The sequence below is a fragment of the Geotrypetes seraphini genome, chromosome 6 (assembly GCF_902459505.1).
Source record: "Geotrypetes seraphini chromosome 6, aGeoSer1.1, whole genome shotgun sequence".
NCBI lineage: Eukaryota > Metazoa > Chordata > Amphibia > Gymnophiona > Dermophiidae > Geotrypetes > Geotrypetes seraphini.
Genome location: NC_047089.1, coordinates 77,183,137 through 77,208,866, shown reverse-complemented (window position 1 = coordinate 77,208,866; position 25,730 = coordinate 77,183,137). Strand labels below are relative to the sequence as shown.

The 25,730-nt window shown below is 45.8% G+C and overlaps 1 protein-coding gene across 2 annotated transcripts in view; it reads right to left on the bottom strand.

The window, feature by feature from the left end:
* TDRD3 (tudor domain containing 3) overlaps positions 1-25,730 on the bottom strand; it is a 308,084-nt gene that overhangs the window by 136,140 nt on the left and 146,214 nt on the right. For both annotated transcript variants that reach the window (XM_033948249.1, XM_033948250.1), the window contains exons 6-7: positions 15,391-15,462; positions 589-738 (exon numbers count right to left, since the gene is read on the bottom strand). In XM_033948249.1, the coding sequence (XP_033804140.1) occupies positions 589-738; positions 15,391-15,462 (222 nt within the window). The remainder of the gene's footprint in view (positions 1-588; positions 739-15,390; positions 15,463-25,730) is intronic.

Here is a 25,730-nt window from a genome sequence, read left to right as displayed (position 1 = left end):
CAAGTTTCAAGAAAGAAAAGCTGAAAATATAATTATCAACCAAACATCACTGAAACACCTAGCAACTCAAGCTCATCCAGAAGTTGCATGCATGATCAGTGCAGCTGACATGGACCACTATGCCCCTCCAGCTGAAGACCACTTTCACCAGAACAACTGCCCTCCCAGCCTCCAATGCCAGAACCCCAAGCATTTGTAGAGTACTGAAGTCGGTGACTAGGAATACAGCCACAATGTTATAGCAGAGGATGTCTGGCTGGCAAGGCTTGGGTTCCCTGCCAGCCAAAGTCTTCATTTTTATGTTTGGGAGGAGAGAAGAGGGAGGCGGTGGTGGAAGGGTAGAGAAGAAATGCATGTGCCCACCAATTCCACCCAGGGAACACTCAGAAATTGTCTTCTGGCTAAGCCACTGTTGTTAACACAATGTTGCTTATTGATTATGGGGAAAAAAAGAAGCAATCTACAAACAGTGAACAGAAGAACATGTAACAATCAAAAGGTCAAAGGAAGAAAGCAACTCATCTAATTTGGAATATTAATAACAACCAAACAAAATATACAACTGGCTTATAACAAAATACAGTTTACCTCTTTACTTTTTGCTACTTCTGCAATAGCCGCAGTTCTCTGTTTTTCAAATTCATCATTCTCTCCCACAGGTTTGGCAGTATTTAGAGTCTGTAGTGTTTTTCTACGATCTAGCTCTCTGCTGTCCACTTGCATATTGGACACACATCTCTGATAAAGTAAGAAAGATTTATCAATAAATTTAAGAGGTATTTAACTTTCACTTTTTCATGTATAATTTTTGGCAAGCACGGGTATTTCCAAAATCAAACCTCAACCAACCAGTGCCCTAGCCAATGCAAATATACTGCCATATTTTAAAACAGAGGTTTGGGTCAACCTGTTGCATAATTGATAATAATACAATTCTGAGGATACAACACTCTTCTTTTAATACTCCATGTGGAAAGTACTATACATTCCCATATATCATGCTGGATTGCTTGAAAGAAACACAGTCTTTTACATTAAAATAAATCCTTCTCACAAAACATAGACAAAGTTTTTATGAGAACAATAGACCCTAGAAAATCAGTACAATAGCTCTTCATTTTAAGGCATCTTGAATTAGCTCAAATTTGTTTCTTTGACCTTAAGATAATTAGCAAAAGGCAATTTGATACACTGCCTTGCCAGTCTTCATATCCTTGCACACTTTACATATTCTGCTGTCTAAATAAAATTAATTGAAAGGTGTACCCGCTATAATAAAATTAGTGCGCATACATACTTCAATCTTCGTGATCCCTGCGTCCGTGATCTGTGCTTCCGTGCCACACATGCGCAGTAGAAGGAGCCAGCGGCAGTTTCCCCATCGCCCTCCCTCAGCGACGCTGGCTCCTTCTATTGCGCATGCGGAGGAACCTTAAGCACGGACACACGGAGGCGGCGACCGCAGCGGTGACTCCCCCCTCCCGCCCTCACCCTGCCTAACAGGACCAAGGAGAGCACAAAAATAATGGAAAAGGGTAGGTGGGAGAGGGGGACTGGAGCGTCTTAGCGCACGAGAATGAAAGACAGACACACAGAAATACAGCAGGCAGGGAGAGAGACAGACAGAAAGAAAGACAGACAGACAAAGAGGGGGCAGGGAGAGATAGAGACAGACAGAAAGAAAGACAGACAGACAGGGGGCAGGGAGAGAGACAGACAGAAAGAAAGACAAACAGACAGCGGGAGGGAAAGAGATAGAAAGAAAGAAATATAGACATTGGGAAAGAGAGAGACAGAAAGAAAGGAAGAAAGAGACAGGGGCAGGGAGAGAGACAGAAAGAAAGAAAAACAGACATATATTCTAGCACCTGTTAATGTAACGGGCTTAAACACAAGGTTTTTTTTTAAAGGTTTCTACATTTGTAAAAGCTATTTTACATGCAGTAAAGGCTTTTTATAAAATTATCCCATATTATACATATGTAAAAGTACATGCAGTGAAAGATAGCATGACATATGTAGGTGTTTTAGAAGCATCATAAGGGCAGAGTTGCAATGAAGACATATATTTTATAAAATACAACAGCAGATGTAAGCAGGGGTGATTTCTCTGTTCACTGAGGGCTAAATTCTCAAAAATTTGTGTTAAAAATTGATAGGCTGCTATTGTAGCCATTATTGTAGCAATTAAAAAACAGCAAGTCATTCTCCAAAAAACACTCATGCAAATGAGGTTGGCGGAGAATAGCGAAGATTAGCTATATTTGCATGTGCCTGTTGCTGGTGATAGCGATGGGCAAATGTGCAGAATAAATGCAAAAAAACAAAGACAAATTGAGCTGCGCGCCAAAGTCAAGCAACTCCCCCCCATCCTCACATCAACGGGAGAGATGCCTACTCCTTCCTGCTTCTAAGAATATAAACAAAGACCCCCATTTTGGGGCTATTTTTTAGCCCAAAAATCTTGGTTTATATTCAAGTATATACCGTATTTTCGCGGATATAACGCGCACCTGTGTAAAACGCGCACAGGGGTATAGCGCGCAGAAATCACGATGATATGTACCAAAACTTTTCTATACCGCGCTCAGGCATATAACGCGCATGATGCCCGACGCTCCTTTCGCCCGCCCTGACTTTCCGTGCGCTGTCCCGACTCTCCGTTCACCCCCCAGACTTCCGTGCACTGTCCCCCCTTGAAGTCCTGTCCCCCCTTGAAGGTCTGTCCCCATCCTGAAAGCCTGATGCCCCGCCCCCGACGTCCGATACATCCCCCCCCCGGCAGCACCACTCGCACCCTCACCCCGAAGGACCGCCGACTCCCCAACAATATCGGGCCAGGAGGGAGCCCAAACCCTCCTGGCCACGGCGACCCCCTAACCCCACCCCGCACTACATTACGGGCAGGAGGGATCCCAGGCCCTCCTGCCCTCAATGCAAACCCCCTCCCCCCAATGACCGCCCCCCCCAAGAACCTCCGCCCGTCCCCCAGCCGACCCGCGACCCCCCCTGGCCGACCCCCACGACACCCCCACCCGCCTTCCCCGTACCTTTGTGTAGTTGGGCCAGAAGGGAGCCCAAACCCTCCTGGCCACGGCGACCCCCTAACCCCACCCCGCACTACATTACGGGCAGGAGGGATCCCAGGCCCTCCTGCCCTCGACGCAAACCCCCCCCCCCCCCCAACGACCGCCCCCCCTAAGAACCTCCGCCCGTCCCCCAGCCGACCCGCGACCCCCCTGGCCGACCCCCACGACCCCCCCACCCCCCTTCCCCGTACCTTTGGAAGTTGGCCGGACAGACGGGAGCCAAACCCGCCTGTCCGGCAGGCAGCCAACGAAGGAATGAGGCCGGATTGGCCCATCCGTCCTAAAGCTCCGCCTACTGGTGGGGCCTAAGGCGCGTGGGCCAATCAGAATAGGCCCTGGAGCCTTAGGTCCCACCTGGGGGCGCGGCCTGAGGCACATGGGCCAAACCCGACCATGTGTCTCAGGCCGCGCCCCCAGGTGGGACCTAAGGCTCCAGGGCCTATTCTGATTGGCCCACGCGCCTTAGGCCCCACCAGTAGGCGGAGCTTTAGGACGGATGGGCCAATCCGGCCTCATTCCTTCGTTGGCTGCCTGCCGGACAGGCGGGTTTGGCTCCCGTCTGTCCGGCCAACTTCCAAAGGTACGGGGAAGGGGGGTGGGGGGGTCGGCCAGGGGGGTCGCGGGTCGGCTGGGGGGGCGGTCGGAGGTTCTTGGGGGGGGGCGGTCGTTGGAGGGAGGGGGGTTTGCGTCGAGGGCAGGAGGGCCTGGGATCCCTCCTGCCCGTAATGTAGTGCGGGGTGGGGTTAGGGGGTCGCCGTGGCCAGGAGGGTTTGGGCTCCCTTCTGGCCCAACTACACAAAGGTACGGGGAAGGCGGGTGGGGGTGTCGTGGGGGTCGGCCAGGGGGGTCGCTGGTCGGCTGGGGGACGGGCGGAGGTTCTTGGGGGGGGGCGGTCGTTGGGGGGAGGGGGTTTGCGTCGAGGGCAGGAGGGCCTGGGATCCCTCCTGCCCGTAATGTAGTGCGGGGTGGGGGTAGGGGGTCGCCGTGGCCAGGAGGGTTTGGGCTCCCTCCTGGCCCGATATTGTCGGGAAGGCGGCGGTCCTTCGGGGGGGGGGGGGATGTATCGGACGTCGGGGAGTCGGCCGGGCAAGAGGGCTTGGGCTCCCTCTTGCTCCGATCGTGGATGCGGGTGCGGGTGGGAGCGCGTGCGAGCGGTCGTTCGGGGTGGGGGTGCGAGCGGTCCTGCTGGGGGGGTGAATCGGGCGTCGGGCGGGGTGGGAATTATGTTTAAAAACTTTTCTATACCGCGCTCAGGCATATAACGCGCGAGGGGTATGCGCGGTAGGTAAAATCGCGTATAACGCGCGCGTTATATCCGCGAAAATACGGTACAGTAGTTCACAGGAAATTCAGACTGTACTAGAGAGAAACACAAAAGTGGAAGGTATAAAAATCCTAAGTAAGAAGAGGGACTCCACACAGATAAAATTATTAGTCTTATGTGTATGCCCTCATGACACAGGTTACAGGGGAGATTGCACCAGACATTGAGGCCACACACTGGAAAATTCTAGAAGTGAAAGAAGAAAGTGGCCCCTCAGAACAAAGGATAGTACTCTAGAGAAGGAGCTCAGTGAATTCTTAAATCAGCACATTAGAACACTAACTGACATTAAAACAATGTTCAGTCACAGAGAAAATGTTTCTGCTGACACTGCTTCCATTATATTAACAATAGGAAAGGTCGTCTTTTGGCTTGGTGTCATCTTCCTATTTCTTTAATGAGCCGCATTGCTCTCTATAACATGTTGGTTCTACCTCAATGGTTATATGTTTTCAGATGTTGCCTTTATCTCTTTCTAGGAAAACAGAACTTAAATTAGACAAATTAATTCGTGGATTTCTTTGGGTTGGAGGTCGTTCTCGTCTCCCTCTCAGTACATTAGTTTTACCAATTGATAAGGGAGGATTGGGTATGTTGTCCTTAAAACGCTTTATAGAGGCATGTCATATGCGTCATATACATGATTGGTTCTTATCCACTTTTTATTTCTCATGGACTCCGGTGGAACCTAAGTTTTGGAAACCTTACCATTTTAGTTATCTTTTACATACTCCTCGAATGGTGACTACTGTTCTGGGGAATCCATATTATTTTTTTCTTGCTCCCTTAAGATCCACATGGAGACAAGTCTGCAATCAAATGGGTATAGATTTTCTTTCTATTCCTTTCTTACCTATTTGTGGTAATGGTTTTTTTCATCCTGGTTATGACATCAACTAGATTCCAGATAACAAGGTAGGGACTCATTATTTATTTGTATCAGCTTCTTAATGATGATGGTACTTTACCAGATCTTTCTCAATTGCGAACTAATTGTGGTTGGACTAATTTTGATATTTTTTTCTTATATGCAACTCAAATATTATATAAACTCATTATCAACTTTAAATTTACTTACTAAGGTGTATGAACTTTTATCAGAATTATATTGGTTGGAATCTCAACTAATAGTATCTTTAAGATACTTCAGACACTCTCATGGATTTTTCGCCATCATTAGATTATACCAGGGTGGCCCAGGCTTGGAATGTATCTAAATATTTCATTACAGGGTTCCAATATACATAATTTTTTGAAATTAATATATAGAATATTACCTGATATCTCATATTTTGAGATGGAGTATAAATTTATTTGCTGTTTATATATAACACCTTGGCATGCTTTTTGTGCAACACTTATCTCTGAAGGTTCTTATCCCAAGTGTGGCCATATTAAAGCCAATTTATCTCATATGTTTTGGATTTGTCCTTATGTACACCAATTTTGGTCTATAGTTTTTCTAGAGTTAGTGGCATGTGGAATACCGTATTTTCGCGGATATAACGCGCGCGTTATACGTGTTTTTACGTACCGCGCATACCCCCCGCGCGTTATATGCCTGAGCGCGGTATACAAAAGTTTTAAAACATAGTTCCCACCCCGCCCGACGCCCGATTCACCCCCCCAGCAGGACCGCTCGCACCCCCACCCCGAACGACCGCTCGCACGCGCTCCCACCCGCACCCGCATCCACGATCGGAGCAAGAGGGAGCCCAAGCCCTCTTGCCCGGCCGACTCCCCGACGTCCGATACATCCCCCCCCCCCCCGGCAGGACCACTCGCACACCCACCCCGAAGGACCGCCGACTTCCCGACAATATCGGGCCAGAAGGGAGCCCAAACCCTCCTGGCCACGGCGACCCCCTAACCCCACCCCGCACTACATTACGGGCAGGAGGGATCCCAGGCCCTCCTGCCCTCGACGCAAACCCCCCTCCCCCCCCAACGACCGCCCCCCCCAAGAACCTCCGACCGCCCCCCAGCCGACCCGCGATCCCCCTGGCGACCCCCCCGACCCCCCCACCCCCCTTCCCCATACCTTTGGTAGTTGGCCGGACAGACGGGAGCCAAACCCGCCTGTCCGGCAGGCAGCCAACGAAGGAATGAGGCCGGATTGGCCCATCCGTCCTAAAGCTCCGCCTACTGGTGGGGCCTAAGGCGCGTGGGCCAATCAGAATAGGCCCTGGAGCCTTAGGTCCCACCTGGGGGCGCGGCCTGAGGCACATGGGCCCAACCCGACCATGTGCCTCAGGCCGCGCCCCCAGGTGGGACCTAAGGCTCCAGGGCCTATTCTGATTGGCCCACGCGCCTTAGGCCCCACCAGTAGGCGGAGCTTTAGGATGGATGGGCCAATCCGGCCTCATTCCTTCGTTGGCTGCCTGCCGGACAGGCGGGTTTGGCTCCCGTCTGTCCGGCCAACTATCAAAGGTACGGGGAAGGGGGGGTGGGGGGGTCGTGGGGGTCGCCAGGGGGGTCGCGGGTCGGCTGGGGGGGCGGTCGGAGGTTCTTGGGGGGGGGCGGTCGTTGGGGGGGGGGGGGGTTTGCGTCGAGGGCAGGAGGGCCTGGGATCCCTCCTGCCCGTAATGTAGTGCGGGGTGGGGTTAGGGGGTCACCGTGGCCAGGAGGGTTTGGGCTCCCTTCTGGCCCAACTACCAAAGGTACGGGGTGGGGGGGGTCGTGGGGGTTGCCAGGGGGGTCGCGGGTCGGCTGGGGGGGCGGTCGGAGGTTCTTGGGGGGGCGGTCGTTGGGGGGAGGGGGGTTTGCGTCGAGGGCAGGAGGGCCTGGGATCCCTCCTGCCCGTAATGTAGTGCGGGGTGGGGTTAGGGGGTCGCCGTGGCCAGGAGGATTTGGGCTCCCTCCTGGCCCGATATTGTTGGGGAGTCGGCGGTCCTTCGGGGGGAGGGATGTATCGGACGTCGGGGGGGGGGCATCAGGCTTTCAGGATGGGGACAGACCTTCAAGGGGGGACAGTGCACGGAAGTCAGGGGGGGTAAACGGAGAGTCGGGACAGCGCACAGAAAGTCAGGGCGGGCGAAAGGAGCGTCGGGCAGCATGCGCGGTATACCCGTGAGCGCGGTATACCAAAGTTTTTGTACATAGCATCGTGATTTCTGCGCGCTATACCCGTGTGCGCGTTTTACACGGGTGCGCGTTATATCCGCAAAAATACGGTACTAGATGGCATTGCAATAGTTATAGCCTATTTTGGCTACTTGATCTACAGCATCCTATTCCAAGAGAACTTAAAGGCTTTCTTAAACGAGTTATGCTTTCAGGCTTAAAAATCATTCTTTATCTTTGGATAGGATCGTTATACCCTAAGTATAGCCAATGGCGTTCTAATATGCTACATCTCTTAATAATGGAAAGCATGTCTATATTCGAAAGGGACACAAAAAAGGGAAGAATGTTGTTCACGATTTGGCAACCCTTTTTAAATACATTACAGTATCTCCTACAGCACAAAGTCATGTTTTGATTGATAGATTTTAATTTATTTATTTATTTTTAGCAGTCTTGGGAGGGGGAGGAGGGATGGTAAGAAAAGGGATGAGGGGTTGTTTTGTGGAGGTTTTTTTGTAATTCTTTATTGATTTTCAATTCAAATACAAAGTGCAAAGAATAAACAATCAATCAATACATTAAACAGCACTTATATCTAAACAAATAATAAAACAAAGTATATTACCCCACCCTGGATGTGTGTAAAAATCAATCAGGAATTAAAGGCTTATCCGATTAATCAGTTTTTAACAAATTCTGCTAATGTACCCCAAGTCTCTTTAAATTTTGTATTAGGTCCCGATTGTTCTTTCATTTCTGTAATATTGACAAAGAGTTCCCTACCAAAAGTTAAAGTTCAATCTGTCCCAGTTCTTCCAGTTTCTTGTTATTAGCTATCCCCGTCATAATAAGGAGGAGTCTGTTTTTGTTTTGCATCAATTGGACTCTTAGGTTGCAATAAAGTCCCAAACAACACAATGTCATACGATATTGGGATAGAGGCTTCCAATATCCTATTAATTTTACCCCAAATAGACTTCCAAAAGTTGAGTATCAAGGGACAATAAAACAACAAGTGATCCAGTGTCCCTACTTCAAGATGACAGTGCCAACATCTATTAGACTTTGAACTGTCCAACTTTTGTAAACAAACAGGGGTCCAAAATATTATATATAACAGAAAAAACCAAGTTTGTCTCATAGATGCTGACGCTGTACATCTCATTCTCCAAGTCCAAGTCCTTCTGAGTTTAAATGTAATTTAAACTTGAAGGCAATTGCTAGATTTGTTACAGATTTACGAGCCTGCTCCCAATGGAAAACAAAGTTGGACATCATCCACATATAAAGATATGAAATGCAAAGCTTACAATTTTTCCTAATGACCTAGGATAAAAATTGAAATACAAGGCACTTCCCACTATCAAACCATAACAGTTTTAGGTGACAACTAGCAAAATTGTGAACAGTTAAATGAATAATCTGAATGCAAGAATGCAAATACCATACCGTATCATACTGATGCTTGTAGCCCGCAAATGTTGACTAGGAATCATTGCGGCTTACATAATATTAGAAATGAAGGTATAGACCACATACACATGAATATGTTATAACATGTCAGTGCAGTGAAGAGAATAGATGTGCTTTAAGTGCCTTCCTGAATTGGAAGTATGTGGTAAGTCATTGTAAGCTACTTGGAAGTTTGTTCCAGACTTTGGGTCCTTGGAATTCAAAGGTAGCTCAAAAAAAAAAAAAAGCATCAGGGCTTATTTTTGAGGAATGTCAATTTTTTTTCATGTACAACAAGCATCTTTCCCTTCCTCTCCTCCACACCAATTCTTCCTCTTTCCTTTCTCAGTGAGGTTCTACTGCACAGGGAGATGAAAGGGAGGGATAGAAAGATGCTGCAGAGGGAAGAGAAGGCCCGGCCCTGGCGAGGAAGACCATGAAGCAGCCCGTTCAGAGTGCTGCTGCCGCTGCTGATTCTGGATGCCTTGGAAGTATGTCAGTCTCACAGTGAGAGGGTCGGTGGGGTTCTGCTGCACAGGGGGATGGGAGCCCAGAAATAGTGGAATCCTGGATTTTTTTTTTGTACACTAGGGATGGAGTCAGGGAGTGTCAGGGCCATTCAGGGGGGCTGCGAGGTCAATCTTAACTAGGGCTTACTTTGGGGGTAGGGCTTATATTAGGAGCATCTTTAAAAATCATGCTAGGGTTATTTTCGGGCTAGGTCTTATTTTTGGGAAAACACATTAATATACCTTTAATTGTGTGATTAAAATGGCTCTGCAGAAAAAAAGCTTCTGGCTCACCAAAGGCAGCGTGTTTAGTTGACTAATGCTGATGACAGCCGAAGGGTTACAGCAGCGCCAGGTGAGCAAGCACAGGATGGGGGGGAGGGGGGAAGAAAGTTGCTGGACCGCGGAGATGGAGAGGAAAGGGAAGGATAGATGCTGGGGATTCTATCAGCTGGTTCAACACAGCAGCGTAGAGGGGCCATTCTAAGGCTGTCCACTGGTGCCATGTCATTTGAGAAAAAGCACACCAGGTTATGAGAGAACTGTGTTTTCTTTCATCTCTCCTAACTGCTGCTCTTCCTGGGGATTCTATCAGCTGGTTCAACACAGCTTTCTCGTTCCGGGATCTTGTCCAGCAACAGAAGGGGGAAGCCATCAACACAATGCAGCACGGCGCCAACGTGGTCACCAGCGATGGATTGATGCCGGCATCAGAGAATCTCCTGTGGCCTGCCCTCTCTCCCCCTCTCCTCAGCGGACTTACACTCCTGCAGCTGCGTTGTTGGACACATCAAAGGGAAACTGAACTTCACTTCAGGGGTCTGCTGTCGGCGGTGCCTGGCCTTGCCTGTCCAGTGACTAGTGTCATGGTGGTCTTCATTGGCATGGTTCCTGGTCCTGCTTCTTTAGTGGCGGCCGGTTGACCTGTTTCTGCAGATTGAACTTACTATCAAGCCGCCTCAGAGACTTTTCTAACTCTTAAATTTGTTGTACTTTATTTTTAATTTTTTTTATCTTTCATTATTTCTATTTTCTATTTTTTTGATCTTGGAAATGTATTACATATTTTTATTTTAATCAGGTACTTTAGCTAGATTGTGAGCCTTCGGGGCAGATAGGATAGTTTTTCTCAAGTACCTAATTTCATTTTAGTTTGATACATTGTAAACTGTTCAGGTCAGTAAAATGCAGGAGTGGTATATCAAACATAAACCTCCAGGGGAAGAAAGGGAAGGGGCAAATAGAGATACCAGACCACAGGAGGAGGGGAAGGGAAGGAACAGAAATGTCAGATTACTGGATGGGGAAGGGGTAGGGGAAAGAAGAGAGAGATGTCAGACCAGGGAAAGGAAGGAGGAATGAGGGGAAGACAGAGAGATGCCAGACCACAAAGGAGGGAAAAGGGAAAGGAAGGAGGGGAAATAGATACCACACTATGGGGAGGCGATAAAGATCCCAGACCATAAAAGAGGAGAAAAGAGGAGAAAAGGGGAAGACAGATGTCAGACCATAGGAGAGGGAAATAGAGGGAGGAGATGGTACATAGGGATGAAGAGGACGGGGAGAGAGAGGGAGGACATGGTGCAGAGGGATGTGAGGGGTGAAGAAGGGGAGAGCAAGGGAGGCGATGATACATGGGGACGGGAAGAGTGGGGAAGGGAAGAAAATGGAAGAAATGGGGAGAAAAAAGAGGGAGAAGATTGTATACATGGATAGATGGGAAGGGGAGACATAGAAAAGTAGATAGATTTGAGGAGGAAGCAAAAAAATGGAAGAAAGTTGAATGTTAAAAGTTAAAGCAAAAGATGGATATAGAACAAATGCAAAAAACCTTATCCACAAAATAATAAACTTTTTTTTAGAACTTGTTGCAAAATTGTTGATTAAGCAATAAACTACAGTGGTGCCTCACACAACGAACTTAATTGGTTCCAGGAGCAAGTTTGTTATGTGAAACGTTCGTTATGTGAAACGCGTTTTCCCATAGGAATACATGTAAAAAAAAATAATTCGTTCTGCAGCATAAAATATGCTAAGATGACATAAAAAAGATAAATTTTTTGTTATTATTTTTATTTAGATACATCTAAAAACATACATCTCCCTGTCCTTTTACTTCCACTATCTTCCTATCCCATCTCTATTCCCTTTTGTCCCTCTCCCCATGATCAATCATCTCACCACCTCTCTCTGCCCTCACCCTCAGGGTTCAAGATTGCTTCCACTCTTTTTCCTGTTGTTCTCTCTGCCTGTCACCCTATGATTTAGCATCCCTTCTGCCCTTGTCCAATATTTCCCCTTCTCTCCCTCCCTCTCATCCCCTGCTCCAACATGTGCTTTCAGCGGCCTTCTCCCCCCTTAAGCGTCTTTTCTTCTCCACTCCACCTTTCCTCCCTCCCTGCCTCCACCTTTGTGGCGCTTTTGCACCCGACCGACAACAGAACAGGCCCGGTCGGACAAATCTCCCTGTCCTGTAGCCGCGAATCTAAATTACCTTCTTACAACAGCTGGATTATTGAAGCTGCTGTAAGAGGTAATTTAGATTCGCGGCTACAGGGCAGGGAGGTTTGTCGGCCGGGCCTGTTGTCGGTCGATCGGGGGACCTGACCAGCTGTGCACATTCTTCGGGGCGGACCGCCCCCTCCCCCCTCTTTCGTTCGCCATTGCCTTCTTCCTACCTGCCCTGCCGCAGCCGCACACAGCCGACCGGAAGTCTTCCTGATGTCAGCGCTGACGTCGGAGGAAGGGAGGGCTTTGCTTAAGCCCTCCCTCCGACGTCAGCGCTGACATCGGGAAGATTTCCGTTCGGCTGTGTGCTGCGACAGGGCAGGTAAGGAGAAGGAGACTACCCTCGACCAACCCCGCTGCGATCCAACCCCGCAGGAACCCCGGAAGGATGCAGCTCAGGCGACTTCGTTGTGTGAAACGAAGTACGTTATACGGATCACGACATAAAGTTCGTTGTGCGCAGCGTCTGCTGTGCGAGGCGACCGTTATGCGAGGCACCACTGTATTAAATTTCAAATGTGCTCATAAATCCTTCAGCAGGGCGCCAAACAATGTGTTTTAATCACATCACATTAAATTGAGTGCTACAGTTTCCATAAATATGATATTATTCATATGGCTCTACAGCATGTAAAAAAGCCACTTATCTGAAAAATTGTATCTCTCAGCTCCAACACAGTCTGTGTTTCGCAGAGCTACAGCAGGAAGCCGAATGTAATAGCATTTTTAAATAAATTTTCTGTTGCTTTGGTATAGTGCCTAAGTCCTGTGTCTTTGACACTCCTGGTTGAAAAAGACACATTTTTGCATTTGTTCTGTATTGATCCTTTCCCCTTCCCCTGAGTAACAGGTTTCAAACTTAAATCCCCTGTTTTTTTTGGATAAAAGATGAATCTAGGGCAGAAAATGAAGGAGAGAAAAACAGCAATTGGATAAAAAGGCCAAGGAAACAGTTAAGAGTATAGACAGAAGGAAGTGAAACCAGAGACCGGGAAAAGATAAGTGGAAAAATAAAATCACCAGACAACAAAGATAGGAAAAGTGATTTTATTTTCAATTTAGTGACTGAAATGTGTCAATTTTCATCAATTTAGTGACTGAAATGTGTAAGTTTTCAGAATTTGCATCTGTTGTGTATATTTTGCACTGTTCATAAAGAAATGTATTTCTTTCTATTTCTCTGGTGTTGTACTGCATGCAGAACCTGGCATCTTAGGGTTTCATTTGTGTATATTAGGACTTTTAGTTTGTGGCATGGGGTTTATCTGTATTCTGCACATGTGACCAAGGCCAGGTGTTCTGGTAGGAATGAATGTCGTGAAGCGTTATTGGTGACATGGTCCCAGTAAGGAAGATATTTGTTGGCATTTTGTCTGGGTTTTGGAAAGCCCCGAGCTTGGGGATGCATCTGGAGGGCTTCTGCGCATGTGCAGATGTCGACGTGATGATATCACATGCAAGTACACATGAGTGTGATGCCCTCTAGACATGGCCCAGAGCTTGGGGAAGGATACACGAGGTTCGTGTGGGGGGTGGGGCTGGGGGTAGAATGAAGCAGGGCTGGGGTGGAATGAGGCAGGGCCAGGGTTGGAACAGGGTGGGGCCGGGGACAGAACAGGGTGGGGCCAAGTGTCCTCTTTTTTAAAAGAGAAAATTTGGTAACCCTATGTTGTCAGGGACAAGATTTATGTTTCCCTATTCATTTATTTACATTTATCTACCACATTATTTGAAGCCACTTTAGGCAGCTCAACAAGTAGGAAGTTCTTCTTTACCCAACGTGTGGTGGACACCTGGAATGCGCTTCCAGAGGACGTTATAGGGCAGCGAACGGTACTAGGGTTTAAGAAAGGATTGGACAATTTCCTGCTGGAAAAGGGGATAGAGGGGTATAGATAAAAGATTACTGCACAGGTCCTGGACCTGATGGGCCGCTGCGTGAGCGGACTGCTGGGCACGATGGACCTCAGGTCTGACCCAGCGGAGGCATTTCTTATGTTCTTAAGTAAAGCATAAATAGAATTACAATAGTAACACGACAGCAGAGATTGTGAGTCTACTAGGAATAGATAAAGTACGTGCATATAACATGGACAGCATGGATATGTCTAGCAGTGCTATAGGAATAATAAATAGTAGTAGCAGTAGTACATGCATTGCATCTGTCTTTATAATTGGGCTGCTCTTGTACAGTGTTCAAACTATAGGCAAATCAAGTAGCGCTGAGCTTAGAGTCACCTTGTTGTCTGGCTCACTCTGTTATGCCTGTGAAAAGGAAAAAACATTCTCTCTCAGCTTTAACATGTGTTTTTCATAGATACTGATTGGGCACAATCCCTCCCACTGTCACAAGTGCTCTATCCTTTCATGAGCAACCAAGGAGCTGAGGAAACCACCAAGAACAGGAAGGCCTGTGTATATTCGGAATTTTACACTAGTTTTGAGATCTGGGACAGCAGTTACGTCCCAGTTGTTCAATGACTTCACTCACTTGTGTGCCTGATCAAGCATGCTCTCTATGTGTGACAGGGTGTATATCCCGTCACTGGCCAGCAGAGGGAAGTCTTGGCATGAGAAGGAGCTCATTTATATAAAGATGATGCAAAGGCACCTGGGAGTTCTCTACTCACCATGAGTGGAAAAGGGAGGTAACAACAAGAGCTCAAAAGCAAGAGCTCCTTATGGTAACCCTCGAGGAATGCTGGCGTCAGCCTAACCCTCGATAAGACTAGCTTTGACCGGCCTGCCTAATAAATCTTAAAGTGACCAGAGAGTGTTCAATCTGGATGAACGGCAGAGAGACCAGTGAAGTGCCTGAGGGACTGGATGAGTCCTCAGTGAGAGAGTGCCTGAGGGACCAGGAGAGTCCTCAGGGAGTGACTGGTGACCGAAGGATCTGTGGAGGGACCTGTGTACCAGTGGAATTTTGATTGACAGTGGCTGTTGGGGAAGACTGGTAGTGACCAACAGAGGAATCAGTAAGACTGGTAAGAACCAGAAGTCCGGCAACCAGAGGGACTGACAGGGCTCCAGAGTGAGTGACTGGTAGTGACCAGAGGTACCGGGCAGAGGCTGGAATGATCTTTGGCAGCCAAAGAGACCATGAAAGTGTTTGGAGGAGCCTCGTCATATTTTTAAAAGTGTGTCAGTGAAGTGTAGAGAAGAATCTGGTGGAAGAATGAAAAGAAGACCAGAAGTACCTGGTGGTGGTGTAGTGATGGGAGGTGACTGCTTGACTTGTTCACACTATGGAAAACACTCAAGGAAGGTAAAAAAAACCATTTCCACTATAAAACATTTTTTTGTTAAGATTTGTTAAATATGTAACAGCAGCAAAATTTATTAAGAAATAAACTTCACATTTAGTACTACAGCTATGTTAACATTAAAGTCCACACCACTAAATAACTTTATATAAATCATCTAAAAATATTTCTATTACCTGCCCAAAAGGTACAAATGGAGGAGGTCCACCTTCTGTTCCAATGTTGCTTCTATTATGCTTTGATAAACTCTGTAAAAAAAATTTAAAAAATTAAAAATTGAAAACTACAAATTAGTCCACGGGCATAATTATTTTGCTATTTTTGTTACATTCTATAACAAACATGTCTGTCCTTAATTCCAGTTTACAATATTTGATTTGATAGGCTGCTAAATGTCATTTCATAATTAGATCAAGAAAAACATTTAAAATGTGAATTCTTTTCAGACTTCAGTTTTTAAACAACTACACTCAAGAGTGTGACACTGACTCACTGAGTTTAGAATGGCATCCAATTCCCTAAACATTTGAAGATTTAAGATGAAAGATACAGCATAGAAAATTAGATATGGAATATGGCTATATGTCATACTCCTCTGAAGTTTCAGAAAACCATGCACTAGTGCTTGCATGGTTACTTTCCTCTATATCTGTTAAACTTCCTGGCACCCCAGATTCAATCTTACTCATCTCATTCAATTTAAAAAGATCAAGTTCAGCTTCCTTCTTGTCTTAATAATAAACAATGTCCATGCAAATTTCTATTTTTGGCTGTTGCCCCTACATTATGGAACACAATGCCAATAGAACTACACTTCTCCCTCCGTATTCACGGTTTCAGCAATCGCGATTTTGATTATTCATGTTTTTTAGCTTGTTGGCTCCTCTACCCTAAATTATGTCAGCTTAATTCCAAGCATTTACAGAGAAAATCGCTGATTCCCAGCACTTTCTTCACCGTGTTTTGCCTCTCCTTCAGGAACAGGCCAGGTCTCCCACCATGTTATTCGCGGTTTCACCATACTCACGATGGTTTTTAATAGAAAACTGCAAATAACATATGAAAAAGTTATTCACAGTTTTTCTGTATTCACAGGTCTGTTAATCCCCTATACGGAGGGACAAGTGTATGTTCTGAATTTATTACAGTCTTAGAAGGAAATTTTACAATAAATGCTAAATTTTCTGAATAAAATTTTAAAATGTTATGATGTATTTATTTTATTTTATGATTTTGTAAGTATGATTCTGTACATATTGTATTGTTTTTGTCTGTTGTAAGCTACCCTGTGCTACAGGAAACCAATAGCAAGCTCTCAGATACTGGGAATACTGGAGATAGAACAGCAAGTTTGTGACATGAAAGACATTAGTGATTATGCACCAATCCTCTAAAATTAAATAGGAAGCCATTGTGACATCACTGAACAAAGAAAAGAGTCCTGTGATGACAACTAATAAAAACCCAAACAAAAAAACAAGGACTTAAGGGATTGATTGCCAGTTTAAGAGATTCCAAGAGTTAGTAGAGTTTAAATATTGATGCAAGAAGAGGGCTATTCAATTCTAGTCCTTGAGGTCCACAAGTAGGCCAGGTTTTCGGGATACAGTGCTCCCTGGCAAATTTGCGGTCGGCGGTTTGCGGTCCCGGTCATTCATGGTATTTTCAGACTACGAAAGACCGGGCAGGGGAGGCAGGAGAGGGCAGCCGGAGCGCCGGCAAGTGAAGGAAATCGCTCACTGTATGCTCCAACCACCTCTTCCTCTACTAAAGTCAGGCCTTACCAATCAGGAGCTGTGTGTCAAAGGCCCGACTTTAGTACATGAAGAGGTGGTCGGAGCATACAGCGAATGATTTCCTTCACTCGCTGGCCCTCCGGCTGCCCTCTCCTGCCTCTCCAGCTGCCCTTTCCTGTCTCTCCTGCCTAAAAACCATATTCGCGGTTTTTCAAAATTTCGGGAGAGTACTGTATACACAAAAAATATGCGAGAGATTTGCAGGCATTGACTCCTTGATATGGAAATCTCTCTCATGCATATTCATTGTAGATATCTTGAAAACCCGCCCTGCTTGTGGACCTCAAGAACCAGAATTGAGTAATCCTGGTGTACAGTCTTTGCTGGCATGGCATGCCCATATAGATAGCGAGAGTTATCCTACCCCTGATTTAGTTGATAATGGAGTAATAAGTTTTATAAGAATGAATTTTCTAATCTTATGCTCTGTCCACATACGCTTTACGACAAGACCACTGGCCATTTTAGTAGCCTTCCTCTGTTTATAGCTTTTTGAAGATGCAGTCTTTAGAATTGTACACAATATTCTAAATGATGTCTCACCAGAGTCTTATACAGCTTTTTCCTACTGGCCATACCTCTCCCTATGCACACAAGCATCCTTTTAGAACACTGATGTAGAATGTTATGTTGCCCCAGGTATTATGTAAGTTTATTTTGGTTTGGTTTGGTTTTTAACAACTATTTCTTCCGTTACCTTTATTAAGAAAGGTATGGGTTCTACTGGCCTATTGTTATATCAATTTTAAACTGGAAATTTTTTTTAAATGGGAGTAAGTAGAGCCATGCCCATTTCAAATGGAAATAAGTCAGATGGAAAAATATTTTTTAGACAGAGCAGTAAATACTTTATAAATTCCTGTGATGCATTTTTCATCAAGTGCAATTAACTAAAAAGCAGTGGGATGAGAATATATAATTTTTTATATATGAACAGACCAGAGAATATGACAAAAGTATAAACCATGTGCATGATCTATCAGCAGCAATACCCAGGTCATTACTGATAAATAATAATCAAGATCTAACAGCTTAAAGCCTCTCTTATTCTGATAATTTTACCCTTAAAAAAATTGGCCAATTCATCAGCCTGAAGAAGAGATTTCCTTAACAGTAACTAGTTTAAAAGGATTAGATAATTTATCCACAAATTTGTATAATTTTTAACATCTAAAACATCACATCTAATGTACGTAAAGCATGATAATTTTCCTATTAATTTTAGTTTTATATTCATTTAGAATAGAACATTTATTCAAAAACTTATTTTCTGCTGTTTGTTTTTTATTACAAGCTCTTTAAAGCTTTCTGTATGTTCTCATAGAATTTAAAAGATCTTCACTGTACTAAGGGAATTTGTGTATGACTAGGCATTTACCCGGAACTAGTATAGCTTTGCTATCCAAAATATTTACACAGATTTCATTCCAAATACTCACTGACCTTTCAATTACTTTTATCTCTGGCTTTAAAACTTCATCTTTATCTAAAAAAATCATAGTATCTAAATTACCTTTTGTTTTATAATGCTTTGGTCTGCTTTAATATTTTTAGTTCTTTCTTTCCAATGAATATTAAATTCTAATAAAAAATGGTTGCACCAAATAACGTATCCAGGAATTATCTAATATGAGGTAATTAGCTGATGATTATGATTTATAATCAAAAAGGTCCAATTGGTGACCTTTTAGATATGTAATAGTTTTACGAATAAATAGTAAAGTCATAAAACAAGCAGTGGTCACAAAAGTAACACAACAGAGTGCATTGAAACCAGCAGCATGTACTGTATACAATGGGACCTGACAAAGCTGTGTTTTGGCATACAAATGCCTGCATCAGGGGTCACAACACAGCTACAATTAAAATAACAAAAATAATGAAATATTAAACCAAATTTTCATAATGAAATAAAAATTACAATTTTGATGACATACTGTACTGCATATATGGGGCATTCAATAATGGATCTACCTCAGTGTGAAAGAAAGTAGCAAGCATATTGAAAAAAGGTTACTCATACACAGTTACGGCTTAGTGCGAGTCAAACATTCCAAGAGACAGGATGTCAGGAGAGTCCTCTTGTGAATCAAGTAAGAAACTGCTAGATTTGGAGCACTGTTAGTAATAAAATTTCTCACAAAAGAAAGGAAAAAGCCAAAGGAGATTCATAACCACGACTGCAGTTTATGGTGAGTCTGCTCTATCATCCTACAAAGTAAAATTTTGGAGCAAGCAGTTTAAGCGGGATAGAGTACATTGAAAATGACCTTCATACTTGACTGCCAGTGGAAGCAACTTCCACAGAAATGAGCAAGAAAGCCAAAGACTGAATTTTGTCAGACAGAGAAAATTAAGGTTTCCCGAATAACTGAAGAAATGGGCATCTCGGCAGGTACTGTTTGGAAAATAATTCATGAAAAGTTGAGCATGGCCAAGGATAGTGCAAGATGGGTTCCAAGAATGCTGATGCCATGTCAGAAGGCCATGAGGCTCCAGTGCTATCAGAACTTGGAAATGCTCTGTGATGACCAAGTGAATTTTTTTCATCATTTGGTGACTGGAGATGAGACTTGGGTCTATCATAGAGATCCTGAGTCCAAAAGGGAGTCAATGCAGTGGAAGCAGAAGTCATCCCCACCCCAAAAAAGTTCAAGACAGGAAAATTTGCAGGCAAGTCATAGCAACTGTTTTCTGGGTTGATGATGGACTTTTCTTTCTGGAGTTCATGCCATACAAGACAAGCATAACCAGGGAGATATATGCCAACACAATCATCGCTTTGTGGAAGTCAATCAAGGAGAAAAGATGAGGAAGACTCAAATAGGTGTGCTGCTTCTTCACGACAATGTACCGGTGCACATGTCACGAAGATCACAGGCTGCCATCTGAGAAAGTAGGTTTCAACAGCTGAGCCTTCCACCCTACAGTCCTGACCTGGCTCCCTCAGATTATTTCCTGTTCCGAGTTTGAAGAAATCTCTCTGTGGACACCAGTTTTTAAGTGATGAAGACATCAAAGAAGCTGCAACGTCCTGATTTGAAGGTCAAACAGAAGAATTCTTTTCAAAGGGGTTAAAGTCATTGCAGGAAGTGTATGGAGCTATCAGGGGACTATATTGAAAAATAAAACAGTTTTTTTTTTTTGAAAAGGAATGATTGATTGAATTTGAAATTAATGCATTAACAGATCAATGACAAGCTATTGTGCATGATCTCCGATTGGTAAAGTAATATTCGTTGAAGGCACTTCTGAATATCCGGCGGCCAAATAATGAAAAAACTGATCGTTAAAGTTGTGAATTTATTTGAATGAAAGGTTGGTGCACATGATGAGCATCTGATGTATAAAGGATAAAGTGTCACCGAAGAGGAAAATTGCTGACTAAATGAGTGAGTCACATAGCCCAGTATGATATGCATAAACAAGAAATTTCTAGAAACTTTTAACAATTCATGTAAATTTATTGGAAGAAATAAACTTAACCTTGATATTGTTCACAAAATGCAATGCAAATATTATTGTGAACCCAATTCAGTGCCCTATTTAATGTCACCTCAAGAAATGGTGGTATATTTAAAGGACATAGGATTACACTTCAGGAGCACTCTCGGGACACATAAAATCAAGTTCTAGCTGAATTACTGACTGTGTGACCTTTAGAAATGTACTCGTACTATGTGCACATGACTAATTTAACTCAACAGAATTGACAGTACTGTAATGCTCATTTTCTTTTGTGAGAGGGAAATTTTGTAAAGTATTTCCCTTGTATAAAGCATTCATCTTCCTTCAATAATCCCTCCTCAATTCCTTCTCCCTACTATCTGCTTGAAGCCAGTTAGATTTCCTTCTCAGAATTTTTTCCTTATAATTCTTCCACAATCAATAATTTACCTCCTTCCTCATTCTTTTTCTCAGCACGAAGCTCCCAATTACACACACACAATTTTCCCAACCCTGAGCCTAAGGAATTTGTAGCCAGAATTAATACCATCTGGAGAGCACTAGCAGATAAGAAGAAAGCTGAGATCAGTTTTAGAAGAGTACATATTGAATAGTAAATTTGTTTTAGTCCGGTTTATAGTATATCCTGAACAACAATCAAAAAAGTTTAATTATATTAAAATCCTTAGATATAGTAGATTCTGATGAAAAAATAGAGAGTAAAACATCATCGGCATATGCTGAAAGCTTCACCAGCAATTTCAGTATCAGCTATCTCATTAGATGACAGCTGAGGGGAGATATGATTGAAGACTACAAAATCTTGAGTGATGTTGAACAGGTACAAATGGATCAATTTTTTACTGCATCAAGATTTACAAAGACTCTGGGATACTCGATGAAGTTACAGAGTAATACTTTTAAAATCAATCTGAGGAAATATTTTTTTTTTCAAGAGAATAGTTAAGCTCTGGAATGTGCTGCCAGAGGATGTGGTAAGAGCAGTTAATGTAGCTGGTTTTAAAAAAGGTTTGGGCAAGTTCCTAGAGGAAAAGTGCATAGTCTGCTGTTGAGACAGATATGGGGGAAGCCACTGCTTGCTCTGGACTAGTGGCATGGATTGCTGCTACTATTTGGGTTTTTGCCAGGTACTTGTGACTTGGATTGGCCTCCGTAACAACGGAATATTGGGCTAGATGGACTATTGGTCTGACCCAGTAAGGCTATTCTTATGTTCTTATCTTCAAAAATGCTTTCTGTAGCACTGGATGCTTAGGTAAAGATGTCCAATAAGTAGACGTTTCATGGGCGGAACATAGGCGTGACTTGGGCAGCATTAGCAAATGAACATTTTTGCTTCAGAATGGATAGCAAAACGATTTATCTGGGTTTTCTGATATACGCCCAGAGTTAGACCTGTTTTAAAAGCAAATAAGGTGAGCAACTATTTGTCTTTGGATCCACTAATGATCTGGTTGTGTTTGAGAGTGGAGAGCTAGAAGCGAGCGTTTGTTTGAATCACTGGGCAATTGCTGAGTGCTGTATTGCTTGTTCATATGTGTTCCTGTCTCAACCTTCACTACTACGACTATTAATTATTTCTAGAGCGCTACCAGACATACACAGTGCAGTACAGAATCACAAAGGAGACAGTCCTTGCCCAAATGAGCTTACAATCTAAACAATCAAAACCAACAAACAGGATGCCAGAGTAGAGGTTACAGTTATATGGGATGATTAAACTACTGGCAAAGGTAGTGAGTAGAGGTTAGAGGGAAACAGGGTTATGAGTTGAAGGCTGTCACAAAAAGGTGGGTTTTCAGCCTACTTTTAAACAAGGGAAGGGTCATGGTGGATGAACTCAGGTAGTTTATTCCAGCCATACGGGGTGGCGAGATGAAAGGAACAAAGTCTGAAATTGGAAGTGGAGGAGAAGGGTACATATAAAAGCAATTTATCTGAGGAACAGAATTCTCAGTGAGGTATATAAGGAGAGACAAGAGATGAAAGATACTGAGGGGCAGCAGAATGAACACACTTGTAGGTTAGTAATAGTACATAAGAACATAAGAAACGCCTTCACCGGATCAGACCAAGGTCCATCTAGTCCGGTGATCCGCACACGCGGAGGCCCATTTAGGTACTCCTTTTTGGAGACCCGGTTTTCCCGTATCCCTCAATATGATCTGCAAGAAGGTGTGCATCTAACATGCGTTTGAAACCCCTCCTCCGGGAGAGCATTCCAAGCGCCCACCACTCTTTGTGTGAAACAGAACTTCCTGACATTTGTCCTGAACCTGCTGCCATTCAGTTTTAGGCTATGACCTCTTGTCCGCGTCACATCTGAAAATGTCAGTAATGCTGCTTCCTGGTCAATTTGATCAAATCCCTTTATTATTTTAAAAGTCTCTATTAGATCCCCACGCAGTCTTCTCTTTTCGAGGGTGAATAGTCCCAGTTTTCCGAGGCGTTCCATGTAGCTTAAATTCTCCATGCCTTTGACTAGTTTCGTGGCTCGCCTCTGTACCCTCTCCAACAGAATTTTATCCTTCTTAAGGTATGGAGACCAGTGTTGGACACGGTTCACGGAAGTTTCGCCCCCCACATTTCGCCCCCGCACATTTCGCCCCCCGGATGTTTCGCCCCCACACATTTCGCCCCCGCACATTTCGCCCCCCGGATGTTTCGCCCCCACACATTTCGCCCCCGCACATTTCGCCCCTGAGTGTCAGACTATTCCTCTCGCAGGCGATTTCTTTGCCGACACGACGGCAGGCTACAAATTCAAAGTGCACAGCTGGCTGTTCTCACTGCCTCTAATGTCGGCCCTGCAGCTCCGGACTTCCCCACACCTGCTCTCTCCCCCCCCCCGATCACTATTATTTTAAATGTTATGGCAGCCACGGCGCTGTATCCATCGGAGGAGACTTCTAACCTCGGCCATGAAGTTGCTGTTGCAGGAAGAGTTCCGGGGCAGGCCGAGGTTAGAAGTCTCCTCCGATGGATACAGCGCCGTGGCTGCCATAACATTTAAAATAATAGTGATCGGGGGGGGGGGGGGGGGAGAGAGCAGGTGTGGGGAAGTCCGGAGCTGCAGGGCCGCCAGCTGTGCACTTTGAATTTGTAGCGGTTTTTTTTTTTTAAGGAGTCAGGGAGTATGCTGATGCGCCCCCGAACGCCGGCGCCGCCCCCCAGCGCGAAGAGAGTCGCTCGGCGCCGCGAGCCGCCAGCCCAAACGCGGCCCGCGCAGAGGCGCGGCCCCCCCCCAACGACCAGCCGACCCCGAACGCCACCGCGAGCAGACAACCCCAACGCGGCCCGCGGCCCGGCAGTAGGGGAGCGCCGGTCCGCTGCGGTCGGCGCCGCCAGCCGCTACAGGGGGAGCGCCGGCACGCGCGTTCTGCGCCGCGAGCTGCTGGCCCTAACGCGGCTCGCGGCCTGGGAGGAAGGGAGCGCCGGTCTAATGCGTTTTTTGCCGCGGGCCGCTGGCTCCTACGCGGCTCGCGGCCTGGGAGGAAGGAAGCGCCGGTCTGGTGCGGTCGGCCATTGGTGCCGGAGGGGGAGAAGGAGCCCCCAAGCGGCCCGGCCGGGAGGAGGGGAGCGCCGGTACGGTGCGTTTTTGCGCCGCGGGCCGCTGGCTCCAACGCGGCCCGCGGTATGAGAGGAGGGAAGACTACCGGCTAAGGGCAGGAATCCGATCCGACGCTCCCGGGCAGGCGGACCAGCCCGCACGTGTGGGGCGACCCGCCCCGCTCATATAGTTGCCAGGAAGAGAGTTGTTCGGTGCCGCGAGCCGCTGGCTCACACGCGGCCCGCGGCCTGGGCAGAGGTGCCGCCCCCCCCAACGATTAGCCGACCCCGAACGGCAAAGCAACCTGTGGCCAGGGAGGAGGGAGTCGGCGGCCCTGAAAGCCGGCGCGGCCGACGCCCCGACTCCTTGCAAGCCGCACCCCCCCTCCTGCACCAGCTCCACGCGGGGAGAGCCGGCAACAAGTTTAAAAAACGCCGAGGGCAGAAAGCCGATCGGCAAGAAGGCGCAGCGCTCTAAGGCGGGCGGACCCGCACGCAAGTTCCGGGCGGGCCGCCCCCACCGTCCTCTCCCTCATCGAGAGCGCCGTCGTGTCGGCAAAGAAATCGCCTGCGAGAGGAATAGTCTGACACTCAGGGGCGAAATGTGCGGGGGCGAAATGTGTGGGGGCGAAACATCCGGGGGGTGAAATGTGCGGGGGCGAAATGTGTGGGGGCGAAATGTGTCTGGGGGCGAAATGTGGGGGGCGAAATGTGAGGGGCGAATTGCTGGGGGCGAAATGTGGGGGGCGAACCTTCCGGATCCCGTTGGACACAGTATTCTAAGTGTGGTCTGACCATTGTTCTGTAAAGTGGCATTATAACATCTTCCGACCTACTCGTGATCCCCTTCTTAATCATGCCTAACATCCTATTTGCTTTCTTCGCCGCCGCCGCACATTGAGCCAATGGTTTTAGGGTTCTGTCTATCAGCACCCCCAAATCCCTTTCTTGTTCGCATTTGGCTAATGTCACCCCTGACATCTTGTATTCATGTTCTTTGTTTTTCTTTCCCAGATGCATCACCTTGCATTTGTCTATGTTAAAACTCATCTGCCACTTTATCGCCCACGTTTCCAGCTGATTTAGATCTTTCTGAAGATCCTCACAGTCCCTTTGAGAGCCAACCGCCCGACATAGTTTTGTATCATCCGCAAACTTGATTATATTACAAGTTGTTACCTCTTCCAGGTCATTTATAAAAATATTGAACAAAATGGGACCAAGAACCGAGCCCTGGGGCACGCCGCTGGTCACCTTTTCCCATTCCGAGAATTTCCCATTTATGGTTACCCTCTGCGTTCTGTTCTCTAACCAATTTCCGATCCATCCGTGCACTTCTCCTCCTATTCCATGACTTAATAGTTTACTCATAAGCCTTGCGTGCGGAACCTTGTCAAACGCTTTTTGGAAGTCCAAGTAAATTATGTCCACTGGATCTCCACTATCTATTTGCTTGTTAACCTTCTCAAAGAATTGAAGTAAATTTGTCAAACATGACCTCCCTTTCCTGAAGCCGTGTTGACTATCTCTCATTAGGTTGTGCTTATCCAAGTGTTGTACAATGCGGTCTTTAATTAGTGTTTCGATTATCTTCCCAGGAACCGATGTGAGACTCACCGGTCTGTAGTTTCCTGGTTCACCTCTTGATCCTTTTTTGAAAATTGGGATGACATTTGCTATCCTCCAGTCGTCTGGTGCTTGCC